The 21,196-nt window shown below is 36.4% G+C and overlaps 3 protein-coding genes across 5 annotated transcripts in view; all 3 read left to right on the top strand.

Annotated features, from left to right (window-relative positions):
- The first annotated feature begins 1,054 nt into the window (after window positions 1-1,054).
- On the top strand, window positions 1,055-20,556 carry TLR6 (toll like receptor 6). Of its 3 annotated transcripts, none has more exons than XM_047855721.1 (2): window positions 1,055-1,192; window positions 17,615-20,556. In XM_047855721.1, the coding sequence occupies exon 2, from the start codon at window positions 17,683-17,685 to the stop codon at window positions 20,095-20,097; it is 2,415 nt and encodes an 804-aa protein (XP_047711677.1). In that variant the 5' UTR covers window positions 1,055-1,192; window positions 17,615-17,682; the 3' UTR covers window positions 20,098-20,556. The 3 variants fall into 3 exon arrangements, with proteins under 3 accessions (XP_047711677.1, XP_047711679.1, XP_047711678.1); XM_047855723.1 differs by lacking the exon at window positions 1,055-1,192 and adding an exon at window positions 1,219-1,281; XM_047855722.1 differs by lacking the exon at window positions 1,055-1,192 and adding an exon at window positions 15,485-15,505.
- Window positions 1,070-21,196, top strand: part of TLR1 (toll like receptor 1) — a 47,168-nt gene continuing 27,041 nt past the window's right edge. Inside the window, exon 1 of the mRNA XM_047855725.1 lies at window positions 1,070-1,192. The gene's annotated coding sequence lies outside the window, so the exon portion shown is untranslated. The remainder of the gene's footprint in view (window positions 1,193-21,196) is intronic.
- The window catches only part of TLR10 (toll like receptor 10), a 75,746-nt gene continuing 55,622 nt past the window's right edge, over window positions 1,073-21,196 (top strand). Inside the window, exon 1 of the mRNA XM_047855720.1 lies at window positions 1,073-1,192. The gene's annotated coding sequence lies outside the window, so the exon portion shown is untranslated. The remainder of the gene's footprint in view (window positions 1,193-21,196) is intronic.

The following is a 21,196-nucleotide window of genomic DNA, read 5'->3' on the forward strand; positions in this document are numbered from 1 at the left end:
CTCTTCCTCCTGAAAGCAGAAGTGATTCTTATCCAAATGTCTCACTTCGTTATGGGTCAGATTGTAGGGTCTTAACTTGTTTTTTGTATAGATGAGGTAATGCCAGACAGTGATTATAGAATGGTTATTTAACTCATATGTTCATTTCTTTACATATTAGTCTTGATTAAGTGGAAAGTCTGGGGAATTGGATATCCTGGCTGCCTAAAGTATCTGGTTAACCAGACACCTTCTTTTTGTATTAACCTTTGTTGATTGTTCTAAAATTATTCTAAATGTCCTTCAGAAAATTGATTTTTAGTCCTGCAGCATCTGTGTTATTTATTATTCTAGAATTAAGAATTAATGCATCTAATAATACAAAATGTTGGGGGTGCCTGGGTGGCTCAGTCTGTTAAGCATCAGACTCTTGACTTCAGCTCAGGTCATGATCTCACAGTTCGTGAGTTTGAGTCCCATGTCAGGCTCCTTGCTGACAGGGTGGAGTCTGCTTGGGATTCTAGCTCTCTCTTTCTCGCTCTCTGCCCCTCCCCCATTCTCTCTTTCTCTCAAAGTAAATAAACTTAAAAAGATCATAATACCCAATGTGGTCAGAATGTGGAGAAACAGGTTCACAACTTCCCCTAGATGTGGCTATATATGTATCAACTACCAAACTTCCCTTGAAAGTTGATTTTTTAAAAAACAAATCTTAGATCTAAGCTTATTCTGCCTTAGAGTATCTCATCCAGCTAAAATAATGCTCCAAAATTGCTTGATAATGGTGGGTTGCAATGATTTTTGGAGATGTTAAATATCCTGATCATGGAAAACAGGCAGTGTTCAATAACTTTCTCCTCTGGGTGACAATTTAATGTTCTGGCTGCACACTTTGCAGATAAACATTACCTTAGAAAAAGCATTTTTTCTTCACACTGAAATTGTCCTAAGTCGTGTGCTCATACGAATTTAAAAATTGGATTACTGTTTTAGTCTGTAGCCCAGGAAAATCTGCTGGCCCACATGCTTGTCACATGACTGTTGAAAGGGAAATTCCTGTCTAGGAGTAATTCCAGGAAGGTCCAACAGATGGCAGAAAACGGTTTCTATGGTCCTGCTCTACTTCCACGAAGGACACGCAGTTTGTCAAGCACTTTTATCTTCCTGATCACTTAGAAGTTACTTTCTCTTCTTCTGAGAAGGAAACACGTCGGTAAGTAAAAAGGCTTTTATGGCTTTTTCAAATTGTGGAATAATTACTTCATATATGCAGGAAAATATCAACAATTACATAGGAAACAGGTACTAAAAAATGTTTCTTTGAAATATTTGCAAGATGATTTTAGGTGTCTTTTTAAAAATGTTGTGAACGTCCTTGGGATTCACAAGGCGGATAAAAAGTAGGGGGTCTTTTTATGACTGTCTTGAAAAGGTATAAAAGTCACTAGCACTGCAGCCATAGTTCAGGGAAAAACAGGATGTTGGTTCTGTTTTCGTCTACATTTCTCATCACCTCTCTCCAGTTGGTCTCTTTCAGCAACATGCGCAGCAGTTTCTGCCACTCCACAACTTATGTATTTTTGTAGTAGGCATGGGCATTTGATCTTCCCTGCACATGGTACTGTATTTGTTCCTTGGTCTCTGTCACTAATGTAGAAGTATTTTGAAAGCAGTGCTGTTCATAGTTCTATCCCTGGCTCCTGCCGTCTGGCATAGTGCTGACACGTAGTGCCCTCTGAATAAACATTTATTAAATGGAGGAAGTGGCAGGGACGGGTCTAGCCCTGATTTCTTCCAGGTCTCTTATCTAAACGTTGACAAATAAAGCAGTGTCTTTCTTGCTTATTTGCTAACTTGACTACGGACTCACACTTAACCTCACTTAATATTTTTTCATCTTGTCTTTTTCATAGACTGAATTTTCATGGATCCTATCCACCACAGTTTCTTCCCCCTTGAAACAGGGCTTCTTCCATCTGTCTTTTTTTCTCCCTCTTTTTGTTTGATGCATTAAAGAAAAAAAAAAAACGTTTACCTTGTATCTCTCTTTACTTCCTTTTAAAACAAATGATGAACTCTCTGAACTTCTGCTCCCTTTTTCCCCCTCTCCTTTATTTTTCTTAAATAGAAAAGCTCCTGACTGGCTTGTTAAGTGTATACACGAGGAATCACTTGAGGATATAAATGCCCTTGGAGGAATATTTGTGTTTGGGGGTCAGGATGCTCACAGGGCAGCTGGTCAGCTTTCCGACAAGGTGGCTAAGTTTCAGTCCCCTGAACAGACACCGTGGAGGGACCTCTGGGTGGGTTCCCATCCACAGCGTCAACTATCTAGCATCGTGTGGAAGACATTCTCTGTATATGTCGATATCCCAAATAATACAAGCATGCTTCTTTAAATATAAAATATTTTTACATTAGCTATATTTGAGGTAAATCTTTTGAGTTAAAAACAGTTCAAAATTAAAAATTTTGCAAATATACACAAAAGTATAAGAAAGAAAATTAAATGTATCTATGATTCAGAGATGTAGAGATAATGACTATTAACATCTGATATATTTCTTCCCATCCTTTTTCCCTAGGCTTTGTGTATTTTGTCAGATTTTATCACATTTTACAAAATTAGATCCTCCTACATGTACAATTTTGTATTCTCTTATTCACTTAACATTATATTATTTATAATTTATATTTAAAATAAATAGAAATAGAAATTATACTTATATAACATATTGCTTCAAAAGTGCAATATTTGAGGCTGCATGCTATTCCATGTTATAGGTTTAATAATTGATGAAACTATTTTCTACAGTAGACATTATCATTTTTTTCAACTTCTCATCACACCAAGAGCATTTTCATAGCAATGTTTTTAGGTGTATTTCTGATAATTCCTTTAGAAGAAAATTCTGAAAAGTGGGATTGCTAAATTAAGGGTAGGCATGTTTTTAAGGAACTTATGTATGTGACCAAATTGTCCTTCAGAAAGGTTGTACTAATTTTTCATTTCTGCTAGTAGTAAACAAGAGTTCTTATTTTAGTCCCACTTGCCAACACTGGCTGTTATATTTTTGAATATTTCAAATTTGGCAGGTAACAATAATAATACCTCTTTTTTTAATCTTGAAGAAATAAAAAATCCCATTTGGTTCACTTTATCTTTTTATGGTTAAAAATCTTAAATTATAGACATCCTAACATTCCATCTGTAAGTGCTTCATTTTATATCTCTAAAAGGACATTTTCCTACATGACCAAAGAACATTATAAAAAATTAACATTTATTATTTTTTTTAATTTTTTTTCAACGTTTTTTATTTATTTTTGGGACAGAGAGAGACAGAGCATGAACGGGGGAGGGGCAGAGAGAGAGGGAGACACAGAATCGGAAACAGGCTCCAGGCTCCGAGCCATCAGCCCAGAGCCGACGCGGGGCTCAAACTCACGGACCACGAGATCGTGACCTGGCTGAAGTCGGACGCTTAACCGACTGTGCCACCCAGGCGCCCCAACATTTATTATTTTTTAATAGAATCTAATACTGGGTTCATCTTAAAATCCTTTCTCCCCTTGTTACTCAAGTGCCTTCTTTGCTGGGTCTGTCTAAACTGATCATGATTCATCTAGATGTTATGTCCTATTTTGTTTTAATGTGCATTTTTAAAAATTGAAATATAGTTGATATGCAATGTTACATTAGTTTTAGGCATACAACATAGTGATTCAACAAGTCTAAATGTTATGCTATACTCACTATAAGTGTAGTTACCATCTGTCACCATAAAACCCTATTATAGTAACATTGACTATATTTCCTAAGCTGTACCTGTTATCACCTTGACTTATTCATTCCGTAACTATAAGACAATACCTCCCACTCCACTTCACCCATTTGCCCATCTCCCCACCCTCTCCTCTCCAGCAGCCACCAGTTTGTTCTCTGTATTTATGGGTCTGTTTTCTACTTTTTGTTTGTTTATTCATTTGTTTTGTTTTTTAAAGTCCACATATAAGTGAAATCATATGATATGTGTCTTTCTCTGTCTGACTTACTTCACTTAGCATTATAGATCCATTCATGTTGTTGCAAATGTCAAGTGATAATTATGGTTGAGTCACAATTCCATTGTACAAATATACCACATCTTCTTTATCCATTCATCTATGGTTGGACACGTGAGTTGCTTTCATATCTTGGCTTTTATAAATAATGCTGCAATAAACATAGAGTGCATTTTTATTTTTTGTGAGATTGGGCATAATTCATATTATTAACTATTGATTTTGAAATTTTTGGTAAATGTTCTGAGCAAATAATGTGTTCTTCTTAATTTTGATTGTTGAAAATTAAAAAAATACAGGTAACAGCTAAAAGGAAAATAAAATTCCCTTATAATCCTACCATGTAGAGATGATTACTATTAATATCTTGATATGTATCTTAATTTTTCCACATATATCTACACGTATTTATTGCTACCTGTTTAAAAAATAAACTTTATGTCATTTACATAAAGATAGTAGCAATTTCTCATGGAATTAGATTTTCATTATTTTTAAAGGCCATGTAGTCATATTTAGTTAAATGGAGATAGTAATGATTTATTTGACAACCCACTATTTTTAGACAGTTAGATTTCTTTTTCAAAAAATAATTTAGGGGCGCCTGGGTGGCTCAGTCGGTTAAGCGGCCGACTTCAGCTCAGGTCATGATCTCGCGGTCTGTGAGTTCGAGCCCCGCGTCGGGCTCTGTGCTGACCGCTCAGAGCCTGGAGCCTGTTTCAGATTCTGTGTCTCCCTCTCTCTGACCCTCCCCCGTTCATGCTCTGTCTCTCTCTGTCTCAAAAATAAATAAACGTTAAAAAAAAAATTTTAAACTGGAGTCACTCCTCTAAAATCCTGCTGAAAAAAAAAATAATTTATTTTGTACTGACTGCTTTATCATACTCTTTTACTGGTTTTAACAGTTTTTCCATTACTTCTCTTGGATTTTACACACTAACAATCATATAATCTAAAAAGAGTGATATTTTTATTTTTTGCATTCCTGTATTTCTGTCTCTCATTTCCCTTTCACCTTAATTGCAATGGCTAGAACTTCTAGAACAGTGTTAAATAACAGTGGGCATCTTTGACATTGAATGTAACAGAAATGCCTTTAAGTTAGATACTTAATATATTTTTCATCAGGTTTTCAAAGTATCTCTTCTTTTTTTTTTTTTAATGTTATTTTTGAGAGAGAGAGCGAGACAGAGAGAGAGAGAGAGAGACAGAGACAGAGTGTGAGTGGGGGCGGGGCAGAGAGCAAGGGAGACACCGAATCCCAAGCAGGTTCCAGGCTCTTAGCTGTCAGCACAGAGCCCTATATGGGCTCGAATTCACAAACCCCAAGATCATGACATGAGTCAAAGCTGGATGCTCAACTGACTGAGGCACCCAGGTACCGCCCTTTTTTTCTTTAAAAATTTTTTAAATGTTTATTTTTTAGAGAGAGAGACCTAGCGTGAGCAGGGGAGGGACAGAGAGAGAGGGAGACACAGAAACGAAAGCAGGCTCCAGGTTCTGAGCTGTCAGCACAGCCTGAGGCAGAGTTTGAACTCACAAACCCCAAGATCATGATCGGAGCTGAAGTCAGATGCTTAACCCACTGAGCCACCCAGGTGCCCCTCAACGTATCTTTTCAATATCTACTTTAATTAAAGTTGTATATTTGGTCAAAGATGAATGCTAAATTTAACAAGTAAATTTTTAACATCCATGGAGATGCTCATCTGTTCTTTTCCTTTTATCTATTGATGTGTTATTGTCATAGATTTGCTAATAATAAGCCATTCTTACAATATTAGAAACATATTAATTAATCATTATGTGCTATTCCTTCAGCACAGTGCTAGATGGATTAGGGTTTCTTCACTCTAACTTCTCCCCACCCTCAAATGATTGGAGTTTGTCTCCTTCGTTGTATTTTCTTTTTTTTTATTAAAAAATTTTTTTAACGTTTATTTATTTTTGAGACAGAGCATGAGCGGGGGAGGGTCAGAGAGAGAGAGACACAGAATCCGAAACAGGCTCCAGGCTCTGAGCGGTCAGCACAGAGACCGACGTGGGGCTCGAACTCACGATCTGCGAGATCATGACCTGAGCCGAAGTCGGACGCTTAACCAACTGAGCCACCCAGGCGCCCCTCTTTTGTTGTATTTTCTAATAATTACTCTTAATTTTATAATATACATACTTAAACTTTTATTTTTCTTGAATTAACAGTTTGAATTAACTTGTCTCTATCTATAGATTCTCCTCAATTAGGCAAGGATCACAACATACTTGTAGTTCACTCTTTCCCTCTCCCCCACTGTCTACTAATTCTGTTGTAATTATTGGCAATTTTAGTTCCAGATCATTATTAAAATTTTTGTCATCAATACTTATTGGAATTTAGCAATAAACTTTCCTACTTTCTTTGCAAAATATTCGTTCTAGCATCCCTGTTATGGCCTTTTTGGGGATGGGCTGATGAAGTTATCAGCTTATTTTTCAGAGGATAGTCCATCCTCTGGTAATTCAGATGGTGGATCTGTCTTGCATGTCTTTTAGTATTTCTTTGATATATTCTGTCTCTTATGCTTCTTGTACTATGTTTTGGGGAAATTCCTCTTCTTGGTCTTCTCATTAATTCTCACATCAGCATTGCTACTCTACAATTCAACTCATTTAATGAGTCTTCTATTTCAATGATTAAGTTCTTAATTTCTATGATTCCTACTCCATTCTTTTTTAGAATTCTTCTCTCTCTCTTAGGATATCATTATCAATCAATCCTCAGTATCTGAGGATACCATTGATAGTTTCCTTGGGTGTTAATTTCTCTTGTATCTTGAGTTTGGTTACTTTCTATTATGGTGTTTGCTTTGTAAGTGCCATGCTTTTTGATTGTGCAACCCAAAATGTGGTTGAGGCTCCATATCAAACTGCTTCTTGATCTGTTTCACAGCCTATTTATCAGGAGGGTGGACCAAAGTAGTCTGTATTAATTTTATATTGCTGCTATAGCAAATTACTGCAAACTTAGTGGCTTAAAAAACACATTTATTATCTTACAGCTCTGTAAGTTAGTACTCCAACATAAGTCTTTTTGGGCGTATATAAAGGTGTTGACAAGATTACATTTCTTCTGGAGGCTCTAGAGGAGAATGCATTTACTTGCCTTTTTGAGCTTCTGAATGCTACCTGCATTTCTTGGGTCATGGTCCCTTCCTCATGGCAGCTCAAGTCCTTCTTATATCATATCACTCTGACCTCTTCTTCTGCCTCCCTCTTTAGTTTTTAAGGACCCTTGTGATTACATTGGTTCCACTTGAATAATCCAGGATAACCCTCTTATTTTAAGGTCAGCAGATTAATGCATTTAATTCCATTTTCAACTCAAATTCCCTTTTTCCATGTAATAGAATATTCACAAGTTCTGGGATGAAGACTTGGACATCCTTTGGAAGTTAGTACTCTATCATAGTCCAATCTGCTTGTGGATCTCAGAGACTTTTCTTGGTTTCAGTTTCCCTAAAAACTTTTCTTTCTTTTCTTCCTGTGTGTGGGTATTTTTTCCACAATCATTCTGGGGATTTAGAGCAAGAGGAGAAGATTAGAGTATGTGCATATCACCCTGTTGACTCTCATACTTTCTAATGTTTGCAATTGAAAACGCAATGTTTTTGATGCAGAAAATGTTTAGGACATTAAAAAAAAATGGTTTAAAAAGTTTATTGTGGGGTGCCTGGGTGGCTCAGTCAGTTAAGTGTCTGACTTTTGGTTTTGGCTCAGGTCATGATCTCATCATTTGTGAGTTCTAGCCCCACACTGGGCTTTGTGCTGACAGTTGTGGAGCCTGCTTGAGATTCTCTCTCTCCCTCTCTCTCTGCCCCTCCCCCACTCACTCTCGCTGCTTCTCTCTCAAAAATAATTAAATAAACTTTTAAAAAAATTTTATTTTATTTTTTTATTTTTTATTTAAAAAAATTTTTTTTTCAACGTTTATTTATTTTTGGGACAGAGAGAGACAGAGCATGAACGGGGGAGGAGCAGAGAGAGAGGGAGACACAGAATCTGAAACAGGCTCCAGGCTCTGAGCCATCAGCCCAGAGCCCGACGCGGGGCTCGAACTCCCGGACCGCGAGATCGTGACCTGGCTGAAGTCGGTCGCTTAACCGACTGCGCCACCCAGGCGCCCCAAAAAGTTTTATTTTTTATCCAAAAATAAGACTTTGACAATTTCTGCTTTGGGGTATTTATTAAAAAATTTGACTTAAGAATCAATATTAGTAAATGCTCCATGAAACCTGGGGACTTAGATATATAATATACTTTTTTTTATAGAGTCTAAGTCTCTATTAAATCCTTTATTAATTATTTTATCCAAATCCTCCTATGATTGTCTTATGCTGTTTGATCTAATTGTAACCCAAATAAATGCACTAAATGTTTTCACTATCAATATCTCCTTGTGTTTTTAGCATTTTTACTTTGTAAATTTTGATGCAGTTATTCACTGTGTAGGTGTTCTTATCTGTTATATTTTCATTGTGGGCTATTGATTTTTACCAGCATGAAGTAGTAGCCTCTTTTATTCTCATTGCCCAATTCTCTGATAATTTGACCTAATGGAGTATTATATATACAAACTGTAATTTCTGATGATACGGCTCCCTAGTGTTCCTATCTTTAACCCCTTTACAAGTATTGTATGACTTGCACATCTCAGAATGTAATATGTACCCTCAAGTCCCTCCCTACTTCTTTTCCCCCCAGTTTTATTGAGATAATTAACATACAACACTATAAATTTAAGATCTGCAACATAATTGTGTGTATATGACCACCGCAAAATGGTCACCACAATAATGTTAGTTAACACATCCATCACCTCACATAATGATCTTTTATTTTTGGTTGTAAGAATCTACTCTATTAGCAACTCTCAAGTATATAGAGATCCCCAGAACTCATTCATCCTTATATCTGGAAGTTTTTAACCTTTGACCAACATCTCCTCATTTCCCCTGTCCCCCAGACCTTGGCAACCCCTTCCCTTTCTACTCTCTGTTTGGCTTTTTTAGATTCTACATATGAGTGAGATCATACAGTATTTATTTTCTCTGACTTTATTTCCCTTGGCCTAATGCCCTTAAGGTCCACCCATGTTGTCAAAAATGGCAGAATATCTTTCTTTTAATGACTAAATAATATTCCATTATATCTATTTCTATCTCTCTCTAAATATCTCACATTTTCTTTACCTATTTATCTGTCAGTGGATGCCTATGTTGTTTGCATGCCTTGGCTATTGTGAACGATGCTGCAATGAGTATGGGGATGCATGATTTTCAAGACAGTGATTTCATTGCTTTCAGATATATGCCCAGAAATGGGATTGCTGGATCAGATGGAAATTCTATTTTTAATGTTTTGAGGAAAAAATGAAACGTTAAAATGGAAACTCCTTACTGTTTTCCACAATAGCTATACCAATTTACATTCCCACCAATGGTGCACAAGGGTTCCCTTTTCTCAACATCTTTGTCAACACAGGTTACCTTTTGTCTTTTTGATAATGTCCATTCAAACAAGTGTGAGGTGATAGTTCATTGTGGTTTTGATTTTCATTTTCCTGCTGATAGTGACAATGAGCATCTTCTGATATGCCAGTTGGCTATTTGTATGTCTTCTTTAGAAAAATCTCTACTCAGGTCTTCTGTCCATTTTTTAATAAAATTATTTTAAAAATTTTATTATTACTATTACTATTATTATTATTAGCTATTGAGCTGTATGAGTTACTTATATATTTTGGATATTAATCCCTTATCATATATTTGTTTATTTTTGCTTTTGTTTCCTATAAAACATAGGCAGATGGTGTCAGATCCCAAAAATTATTGCCAAGACCAATGTAAGGAAGATTTCCCTCCATGTTTTCTTTTGGAAGTTTTATGATTTCAGGTCTTGTAGTTAAGTCTTTAATCCATTTGGAGTAACTTTTTTTGTAAGTGGGGTAAGATAGGAGTCCACTTCTTTTACATGTGCATATATCCAGTTTTCCCAACACTATTCACTGAAGAGACTACACTTTCCTTATCAAGTATTTTTAACTCTCTTGCCAAATATTAGTTGACTGTGTATGCATGGGTTTATTTCTAGACTCTTGATTCTGTTCCATACTATTTGTCTGTTTTTATGCTAATAACATACAATACCATACTGTTTTGATTAGTACAGCTTTGTACTATAGTTTGAAATCAGGAAGTGTAATGCCTCTAGCTTTATTCTGTCTTAGGGCTGCTCTGGATGGTTGGAGTCTTTTGTAATTTCATATGAATTTTAGAATTCTTTTTTCTGATTTTGTTAAAAATGCCATTGGAAATTTAAGAGATTGCACTGAGTCTGTAGATGACTTTGGGTAATGTGGACATTTTAACAATTTAACAATTTGAAGAATTTACTAATTCTGATCCATGAATATGGGTATCTTTTTATTTATTTGTGTCTTCTTCAACTTCTTTCATCAAAGTCTTACAATTTTCAGTATACGGGTCTTTCACCTCCTTGGTTAAAATTATTCCTAGGTATTTTATTCTTTTTGATGCATTTGTAAATGGGATTGTTTTATTTCTTTCTTTTTCAAATAGTTTGTTCATGAATAGATATGCAACCGTTTGTAAGTTGGTTTTGTATCCTGCAACTTTACTGAATTTAATAGTTCTTGGAGTTTTTTTTTTTTTATGAAGTCTTTCAGACTCTCTAAATGAAAGATCATACATCTGCAAACAGAGATATGCGAACAGAAAGAGGAATAAAATTCTTTCCCACCCTTTGTCAGGAAGTCTATTTTCCTGAGACAAAGGTAGAGTATACCATGTTTTCCTTAATATATTCCTGATACCTCTCATGAGTGTAGATGCTTTTGGATCCCTCCATTAATTTTCTACCCTTCTTTGTTTTTGGTGGCAAGGTGAGTTTTAAAAGTTTCTGTGTTTTCATGGCTGTTTTGCTGGCAATTGGGAGAGGTTCTACAAGAGAAGAAGTGAGGGACTTTTAACCATATGCCATTTTGAAATGAAATTCTCCAACCCAGAAGAGTTTTACTTTTTTCAAAGACTGGTTAATTGAAACACTACTTATCTCTTAACTATTTTACTATTTCCAATATACCCTTAGATGATGAACAGTGGATCCTTTTGTTAATAAAACTGAGCAGCAAGTAGTCAAAAATCTGCTTTCAATTATTCCTGCTACACAAGGTCCTACTTAAGAAATGTTGTTGTCTGCTCTTGTCTCCTGGGAGCTTCTAGATATTTACTTGTGCAGATCACCTGCTGAATGGGGTAGAGTGAAACTCACATTCCAACCGTTTGTACCAGTTCCAAGTATGGGGTCTGTGGGTTCATGCACCAGCCTCCACCCTTCAGACAGTAATCTTTCCTCATTCACTTAGCATCAGTGTCATGAATATCATTGTCTGTAATTTGTCATAGTACAGTGAAACTTTCTGGGCTCTGGAAAAGCTGTTATCTCTTATATACAGCAGCTCCAAATTTACATGCTTTCTGACTTCTTCATTGTACTTTTTAATATCTCTCTATCTTTTCCTGTTTTTTCAGTGTGTCAGCTGTAGGAACTTGATGTATTCAGATTATCATGTCTCTCTCAATTTGTTGCTTTTGGTCTGATATGAGTTGGAAAAAACACATATCCATTTTTATGGGAATTGTGTCAATGAATGAGATCCTATGACTAAAAAAAAAAAATTCCTGTGTCCACAAAGAGTAGAGTATATGTTATCTTGTCTACCTTTTCCCGGTTTGTAAGAATACTTCTAACGTCTACCTGTAGGTGGTTCCTAGGCAGGTGTGGTTGTGGGCGCTCCAGTGTATGTGCAGGATGCTGCCCAGGGGCCATCCCAGCTGCCATTGCTGCTTTTAGGATACTGCAGTTGGAGTTAGGCAGCTGTGGAGCCCCAACTGTCCTGCTAGCTTGTGTTCCCTGCAGGAGCTCATAAATTATTTTCCACGCAGATCAGAGCTGGAATGGTATAGACTCATGAGTGTATTTCTTAGTTTCTGAGACTAGCTTCTTGCTTGCCCTTTTGCACAATTATATCCCCACCCCTTTGTCTCAGTCACAAGAGTGGGATCTGTGGGCTGGTGTGCCTGCTTCCACCCCTTCACCAGTCATGAATGCCCAGTTTGGACTACATTAATCATATCTTTTTAACAGTGGTATCACCTGTGCCAGCCCAGCCACAACTGGTTTTGGTGAGGTGCAAGTCATGGAGGTGGAGGGAGTAGGTGGTTCTTCCTTGTGACACAAACTTGGCCTTATTCTAATCTTCACCCTCACAAAAGGATTTATCCTGTCATGTGCCACAGAGATTTAGCCATCAAGCCACAGGTAGATTGGCTTTCCAACTTGCCACCCACCTTCCTCTCTGTTCCTTTTATCTTATGTTGCCCTGGCCAAACTGGGTTGAGGATCTGAAAGTCTGGCCAGTGGTGGGCATGGCTTCACAATGACCATGATGAGTTTTTCTCAGGCTCACCTAGTCATTCAGACTCACAGCCCCAATAGGCCACACTTGGTCCATTTTTCTCAGAAAGATATAGGAGAGGAAATACAACACAGGCTTCGTACTTTCGTACTTCTAGTTCATACACGGTTCTTTTAGCATGGATGCTGTTTACCATTCAAGAGTCATTTTACCCAAAAGTAATGTTTTTGGTAACACAGTGGACATTTTACATGTGTCAGATTTTCAGAAAAGAGCTAGAAAGTTAATCCTATCTAAGATTAGTCACTAGAGAAAGAGATAAATGGGTTTGTTAACCCTTCACCCATGAGCAGTCACGGGTTGTAGCAGATGGCAGAGTTATGGCCAAATTGAATACTGGTGTAGACTCTTGAGAATGTCTTGTAGTTTCTGGCAATAGCTCCTTGATTGCCCTTTTGTACAATTTTAGATTCTCAAAAGGAGTGATATAATATTTTGGAGGGATAAAAGGACTGCTCTTTAAAAGAGAATAAAGTATTCTCTGAGTCCAAAGAAAAGAGACCATAGTCACATAGTTAACTTCTAAGACAGTTGATTTAAGCCTTTGTCTAGTAAGCCAATGCCCATGTTTCTTCAGAAACCATTTATATTAACTTCTTCTCCTTTTTTATCCAATTTTTAAAATCCTTTGTGATTTTATTTTTGTGTTCGGTGTAAGAAGTGGTCCAGTTTTCCCAACACCATTTGCTGAATAGACTGTCTTCTCCTCATTGTATATTCCTGCCTCCTTTATTGTAAATGAATGGGCCATGTAAATGTGGGTTTATTTCTGGGCTCTCTATTCTGCTCTATTGATCTGTGTGTCTATTTTTGTGCCAGTATCGTTTTGGGTTTTTTTGTTTTCTTTCTTTCTTTCTTTCTTTCTTTCTTTCTACTACTAAAGCTTTGCAGTGTATTTTGAAATCTAACACTGTGATACCTCTGCTTTGTTCTTCTTTCTCAAGATTTCTTTGGCTATTCAGGGTCTTTTGTTGTTCCATACAAATTTTCATATTATTTGTTCTAGTTCTATGAAAAATGATGTTGGCATATTGCACTAAATCTGTAGATTGCCTTGGGTAGTATGGACATTTTAACAATATTGATTCTTCCAATCCATAAGCATGGAATATCTTTTAATTTTTTTGTGTCATCTTCACTTTCTTTCATCAGTGTTTTATAGTTTTTAGAGTGCAGACCTTTTACCTTCTTGATTAAGGTTATTCCTAGGTATTTTATTATTTTTGGTACAATTATAAATGGTATTGTTATTCTTAATTTCCAATTGTACAGCATAGAAGAAATGGATAAAATCCATTTGTAATAACCTACTGAAATAGAATCAGGAAGAAGAAAATGTGAATAGACTGATTGCTAGCAATAAAATTGGATCAGTAATCAAAAAACTCCCAACAAACAAAAGTTCAGGACCAGATGGCTTCACAGATGAATTCTAGCAAACTTTAAAGAAAAGTTAATATCTAGTCTTCTCAAACTATTCCAAAAATAGAAGAGGAAGAAAAGTTTCAAAATTGATTCTATGAGACCAATGTTACCCTGTTATCAAAACCAGATAAAGACACTAAAAAAAGAAGAACTACAACCCAATATCTCTGATGAACATAGATACAAAAGTCCTCAACAGAATATTAGCAAACTGAATCCAATAATACACTGAAAAAAAATCATTGACCACTATCAAATGGGATTTATTCCAGGGATTAAGTGTGGTTCAGTATTTGCAAATCAATCAGTGTGATACATCACATCAACAAGAGAAAGGATAAAACCATAGGATCATCTTAATAGATGCAGAAAAAGCATATGACAAAGTATAACATCAATTTATGATGAAAACTGTCATCAAAGTGGGTTTACAGAGAAAATACCTCAACCTAATAAAGGCCTTATATGAAAAACCCACAGCTAACATCATACTCAATGGTGAAAAACTGAGACCTTTTCCTCTAAGATCAGGAACAAGTCAAGGATGTCCACTCTCACCACTTTTATTCAACATGGTACTGGAAGTCCTAGCCACAGCAATCAGACAAGAAAAAGAAATAAAAGGAATCCAAATTGGCAAGGAAGAAGTACAATTTTCACTACTTGCACATGACATGGTACTATATATAGAAAACCCTAAAGAGTCCAACCAAAAATTACTAGAATTGATAAATGAATTCAGTAAAGTCACAGGATACAAAATTAGTATACAGAAATTTTGATGCATTTCTATATACTTCTCTGTTTAAATTAATGGACTCTATTTTTTTAGAGCAGTTTTAGTTTTACAGAAAAATTGAGTAAATAGTTCAGAAAGTTCTCATGTACCCCTTCTCCACTAGACAGTTTTTCCTATTACAACATTTTGCATTAGTGTGGTATATTATATAATAGATATATTAGTATTAACTAAAGTCCATAATTTACATTTGGATTCAGCCTTTGTGTTATATAGTTCTGTGGGCTTTGAAAAATGCATAAGGTCATATATCCACAATTATAATATCATATGGAAGGAACAGTTTTACTGTACTAAAAATCCTCTGTGCCCTGGTTATTCATCCCTCCCTCTCCAAAACCCTAAAAACCACTGATCTTTTTATCTTTAGTTTTGCCTTTTTACGAATGTCATAGAGTTGGAATTATACAGCATGTAGCCTTTTCAGATTTGTTTCTTTTACTTAGAAATATGCCTTCTGGTTCTTCTATGACTCTTTGTGGCTTGATCACTTATTTCTTTTCAGGACTGAATAACATCCCATTGTTTGGATATACCACAGTTTGTTTACCTTTCAACCCACTGAAGGACATCTTGTTGCTTTCAGTTTTGGGGAGTTATGAATAAAGCTGCTGCAAACATCTACATGCAAGCTTTTTTTGTGGACTAGATTTTCAATTCATTTGGGTAAATACCTAGGATTGTAATTGCCAGAGAATATGGTAAGAGTGCACCTAAGAAACTGTCAGACTGTCTTCCAAAATGTCTGTACCATTTTGAATTCCCACCAAAAATGAATGAGAATCACTGTTGTTCCATACCCTTACCAATATTTGGTGTTGTTTCAGGATTTTGGCCATTTTAATGGGTGTGTAATGGTATCTCATTGTTTTAATTTGCAATTCTCTGGTGACACATGATATTGAGTATCTTTTCATATGCTTATTTGCTATTTGGTGAGGTCTCTGTTCAGATCTTTTCCCCATTTTTAAATTGTGTTATTTTCTTATTGCTGAATTGAAGAGTTCATTGTATATTTTGGACACAAGTGCTTTATCAGATATGTGTTGTGTAAATATTTTCTCCAGCCAGTGGCTTGTTTTTTCATTGCCTGAATTGTGTCTTTTGCAAAGTAGAAAAATTTAATTTTAATGAAGTCCAATTTAACAATGTTTTCTTTGATGGATTGTGCTTTTGATGTTGTGTCTAAAAGGTCATCTCCAAACCCAAGGTCACCTAAATTTTCACCTATATTATCCCCTAGAAGTTTTCTAGTTTTATGTTTTACATTTAGGTTTATGATCCATTTATGGCTAATTTTGGTCAAAATTGTGATACCTGTGTCTAGATCCTCTCTTTTTTTTTTTTTTTTTTTTTTTTTTGCATATGGATGTCTAGTAGTTCTAGCACCATTTGTTGAAAAGACTATCTTTTCTTTACTGAATTGCCTTTGCTTCTTTGTCAAAGACCAGTTGGCTATATTTGTGTAGGCCTATTTCTGAGTTATTCATTTTGGTCCATTGATCTGTTCATTCTTTCACCAGTATCATACTGTCTTGATTACTGTAGCTTTATAGGAAGTCTTGAAGTTGGGTAATGTCACATCTCAGTTTCCTTTTTTTTTTTTGTTTATTTTATATTTGAGAGAGATAGAGCATGAGCCAGGGAAGAACAGAGTGAGAGAGAGAGAGAGGCACAGAATCCAAAGCAGGTTCCAGGCTCTGAGCTGTCAGCACAGAGCCCAATACGGGTCTCGAACTCGAACTGTGAGGTCATGACCTGAGCTGAGGTTGGATGCTTAACTGATTGAGTCATCCAGATGCCCCAGGTAGTGTTAGTTCTCTAATTTTGTTCTTTTCCTTTTTCTCCTATAAATGGGTAATAGTTTATAATTTATTTGCATGCCTCTGTTGTTTAAAGTAGGCATTTTGAATATTATAATGTGGTAACTCAGGTTCTCCTGTCTCCCAGGGTTTGCTGTTGCTGATTGTCTTGGGAGTACTGTTGGCTGTTTGTTTAGTGACTGCTCTAAACTATTTTGTAAAGACTATATTCTTTGTTATGTGTGGCCATTGTATTCTTGATACACTTGATTCACTTAGTGGCCAGCTGGTGCTTTGATAGAGATTTTCTTAAATATCTAGAGATAAAATGAAACAAAACTTTGGATTTTTGTAGATTGGTTCTGTGTGGAAATATTTCCTGGATGTTTAGCCAGGCTGTTTACAACTCTGCCCTAGCTTTCACTTTCGGCTTTCACAGAGCCAAAGGTCAACCAAAGGTGAAAGTTTAGGATTTTCTTAGCTCTTTTCTGAACATGCATCCAGCCCTAGACATGGGTGGCTTTCTAGATTTCCTGGTTCACATGGAGATTTCCAAAGACTCTTATCTACCACGTATCTCTTTTGTGAGCTTCTTCCTTCCCTGGCTTTTTGATGTGTGTGCTGTTTGTCACATTTGCTATTCCTTGTTCCAGTGCCTGTGGCTAGTATATTTGCCTATAAAGATTTTCAGTAAACATTACCCAGGAGGTTTCTCCATCCCCGAGAAAGTTCTGAAAAGGGTGAAACAAAGCCAAGCCCCTGAGTGCGTCCCTCAGAGAATGCCTAGACAGGTTAAAACACAGAAGCACAATTTTTTGATGATAAGGTCTGTATTGCCTCCCCTGGTACCAGCAAGCTGCATAACTGGAGAATATATCACATTTAATTATGCAAACAGAAATGACTCTGATAGTGAATGAAAAGATCACTGGGATTTTGTGTTAGGAAGTAGAGGTCTGAGAGCAATCATCCAATATTTATATGTCTTAATGTATATTGTATTTCTAGAATTTGGACACATATCAAGATGCCCTGAAGAACAGCACAACCCTTTGGGGAATAGCCTTTTAAACATCATGACCAAAGACAAAGAATCTATCACCAGAAGCTTTTGCTTTGTGTACATTTTGACCTTAATAGTTGGAACCATAATCCAGTTCTCTGATGAAAGTGAATTTGCAGTAGACATGTCGAAAATGAAACTTACGCATGTTCCAAAAGACCTGTCACCAAAAACCAAAGTCTTAGATATATCTCAAAACTACATATCTAAGCTTCACATCTCTGACATTAGCTATCTCTTAGGGCTGGAAGTTTTGATACTTTCCTATAATAGACTCCAGTGCCTCGATTTTAGCATTTTCAAGTTCAACCAGGGTTTGGAATATTTGGATTTATCTCACAATCAGTTGCAGAAGACCTCTTGCCACCTTATCAGGAGTCTCAAGCATTTAGACCTCTCATTCAATGACTTTGATGTCCTGCCCATCTGTAAGGAATTTGGCAACTTGACGCAACTGAATTTCTTAGGATTAAGTGGTACAAGGTTACGACAATTAGATCTGCTACCAATTGCTCATTTGCATCTAAGTCACATCCTTCTGGATTTAGAGGGTTATTACGCAAAAGAAAGTGAAACAGAAAGTCTTCAAATTCTGAATACAAAAACACTTCACCTTGTTTTTCACCCAAATCAGTTATTCTCTGTCCAAGTGAACATATCAGTTAACAGTTTAAGGTGCTTACAACTGACTAATATTAAATTGAATAACGACAACTGTCAAATTCTAATTAAATTTTTATCAGAACTCATTAGAGGCCCAACTTTACTGAATTTTACTCTCAAACATGTGGAAACAACTTGGAAATGCCTGGTTAGAGTTTTTCAATTTCTTTGGCCCAAACCTGTAGAATATCTCAATATTTACAATTTAATAATAGTTGAAAGCATTGATGAAGAAGATTTTACTTATTCTAAAACAGCACTGAAAGCATTGAAAATAGAGCATGTTACAAACAGAGTTTTTATTTATTCACAGACGGTGTTATATACATTTTTTTCTGAGATGAACATTATGATGTTAACCCTATCAGATACACCTTTTATACACATGCTTTGTCCTCAGACATCAAGCACATTTAAATTTTTGAACTTTACCCAGAATGTTTTCACAGACAGTGTATTTCAAAAGTGTTCCAAACTAGTTAGATTGGAAACCCTTATCTTACGAAAGAATAAATTAAAAGGCCTTTACAATATAGGTCTCATGACTAAGCATATGACATCTTTGGAAATATTGGATGTTAGTTGGAATTCTTTGGAATATGATAGACATGATGGAAATTGCACTTGGGGTGGGAGTATAGTGGTGTTAAATTTGTCTTCAAATATACTTACTGACTCTGTTTTCAGATGTTTACCTCCTAAGGTCAAGGTACTTGATCTTTATGATAACCGAATACGGAGCATTCCTAAACTAATCATGAAACTAGAAGCTTTGCAAGAACTCAATGTTGCCTCCAATTCCTTAGCCCACCTTCCTGACTGTGGAGCTTTTAGCAGCCTTTCTGTACTGATCATTGACCATAATTCAATTTCCAACCCATCAGCTGATTTCTTCCACAGCTGCCAGAAGATTAGGTCCATAAGAGCAGGAAACAATCCATTCCAATGCACCTGTGAGCTAAGAGAATTTATCCAGAATATAGGCCAAGTATCAAGTGAAGTGGTAGAGGGTTGGCCTGATTCTTATAAGTGTGACTATCCAGAAAGCTATAAAGGAACCCCACTAAAGGACTTTCATGTGTCTCAGTTATCCTGCAACACAGCTCTGCTGCTTGTCACCATTGGGGTCACTGTGCTGGTGTTGACTGTTACTGTGACCGTCCTCTGTATGTACTTTGATCTGCCCTGGTATCTCAGGATGGTGTGTCAGTGGACCCAGACCCGGCACAGGGCAAGGAACCTACCCTTAGAAGAACTCCAAAGAACCCTTCAGTTCCACGCTTTTATTTCATACAGTGAACACGATTCTGCCTGGGTGAAGAATGAACTGGTACCTTACCTAGAAAAAGAAGACCTAAGGATTTGTCTCCATGAGAGAAACTTTGTTCCTGGCAAGAGCATTGTGGAAAATATCATCAACTGCATTGAGAAAAGTTACAAGTCCATCTTTGTTTTGTCTCCCAACTTTGTTCAGAGTGAGTGGTGTCATTATGAACTCTACTTTGCTCATCACAATCTCTTTCATGAAGGATCTAATAATTTAATCCTGATCTTGCTGGAACCCATTCCACAGAACTGCATTCCCAGCAAGTATCACAAGCTGAAGGCTCTCATGACACAGCGGACTTACTTGGAATGGCCCAAGGAGAAGAACAAACATGGACTTTTTTGGGCTAATATTAGAGCTGCTTTTAACATGAAGTTGACATTAATTGCTGAAAACAATAATGCAGAAACTTATAAAAAGTCAGGAAATTCAATTTAAGAAACCATCATTAACTTGGATTCTGACGAACATGATGATTTTAAGTTTCTGTCTAGATGATACCTCTATTATATCTACACATTCTGGAAGACTAAATGAAAACTAGGTTTTAACGAAGCTGAGGACCAAGGCTGGAGGCTGAGGTGGTGCTCAAACTTGCCTATTACAGGTAGCTCAGTCTCTTCTGGTTCAACCATTCAGTTTTGAGTGGAAACACACAAGTAAATGGTCATTCAAGGACCTTTCCTCTCCCTTCTCCTTTCCCAAAGAGAGTGTGTGAGCAGGAGTTTATGGGACTTTATGGCAGCAAGGAAAGTCAAACTCAGAAGTGTACCCAATGGCCCTTGGAGTGTCCTATGGAGCCTCATTGAACTCTGGGTGAGCTTTGTCATCCTGTTCAACTTTGGAGCTTGGGAAAAAATTAGACCATTTATGGAAAATAAAGAATTTTTGTTCACATCTCAGGAAATTATTAAATTTCTGACACTGTCACACAAATATGCAATTAACCAGTGGGGACTCATGACATAATAATTTACATATATAAAGGAAAATACAGTTGCCCCTTGAACAACATGGGTTTGAACTACATGGATCTGTTTGTAGTTCTTTTTTTTTTTAATGGACTTTTTACAGTACAGTACTATAATTATATTTTCTCTTCCTTGTGACTTTCTTAATGTTTTCTTTTTTATAGTATATTTTATTGTGAGAATACAGTATTTAATACATGTAACATCCAAAATGTACATTCATTATTTATGTTATCAGTAAGGCTTCTGGACAACAGGAGGCCATTTTGAAGTTATTAAGGTAAGTTGAGGTTATTGAGGTAATTAAGTTTTGGGGTTGTTAAAAGTTATACACAGATTTGTGACTACACAGGGGGTCAGCACCCCTAACCCCCATGTTGTTCAAGGGGCAACTGTATAGCCTTTAGTTACAGGCTGTTAAAGACAAAGACATGGATTTATTTGTTTGCAAAGGAAACTCCGAGCCAACTTTATTTGTAACTGGTTATTGAATAGGAGTTTTCTGGTTGTCTTAGTTTTAGCAAATGCCTCAAAGCTGACAAAAGGTAATAAATGCCACCACATTT

This window comes from Prionailurus viverrinus, chromosome B1 (genome assembly GCF_022837055.1).
Source record: "Prionailurus viverrinus isolate Anna chromosome B1, UM_Priviv_1.0, whole genome shotgun sequence".
NCBI lineage: Eukaryota > Metazoa > Chordata > Mammalia > Carnivora > Felidae > Prionailurus > Prionailurus viverrinus.

Excerpts from the sequence above, each read along its gene's own strand:
- TLR6 (XM_047855721.1), top strand. The coding sequence starts at position 17,683 with ATGACCAAAGACAAAGAATCTATCACCAGAAGCTTTTGCTTTGTGTAC.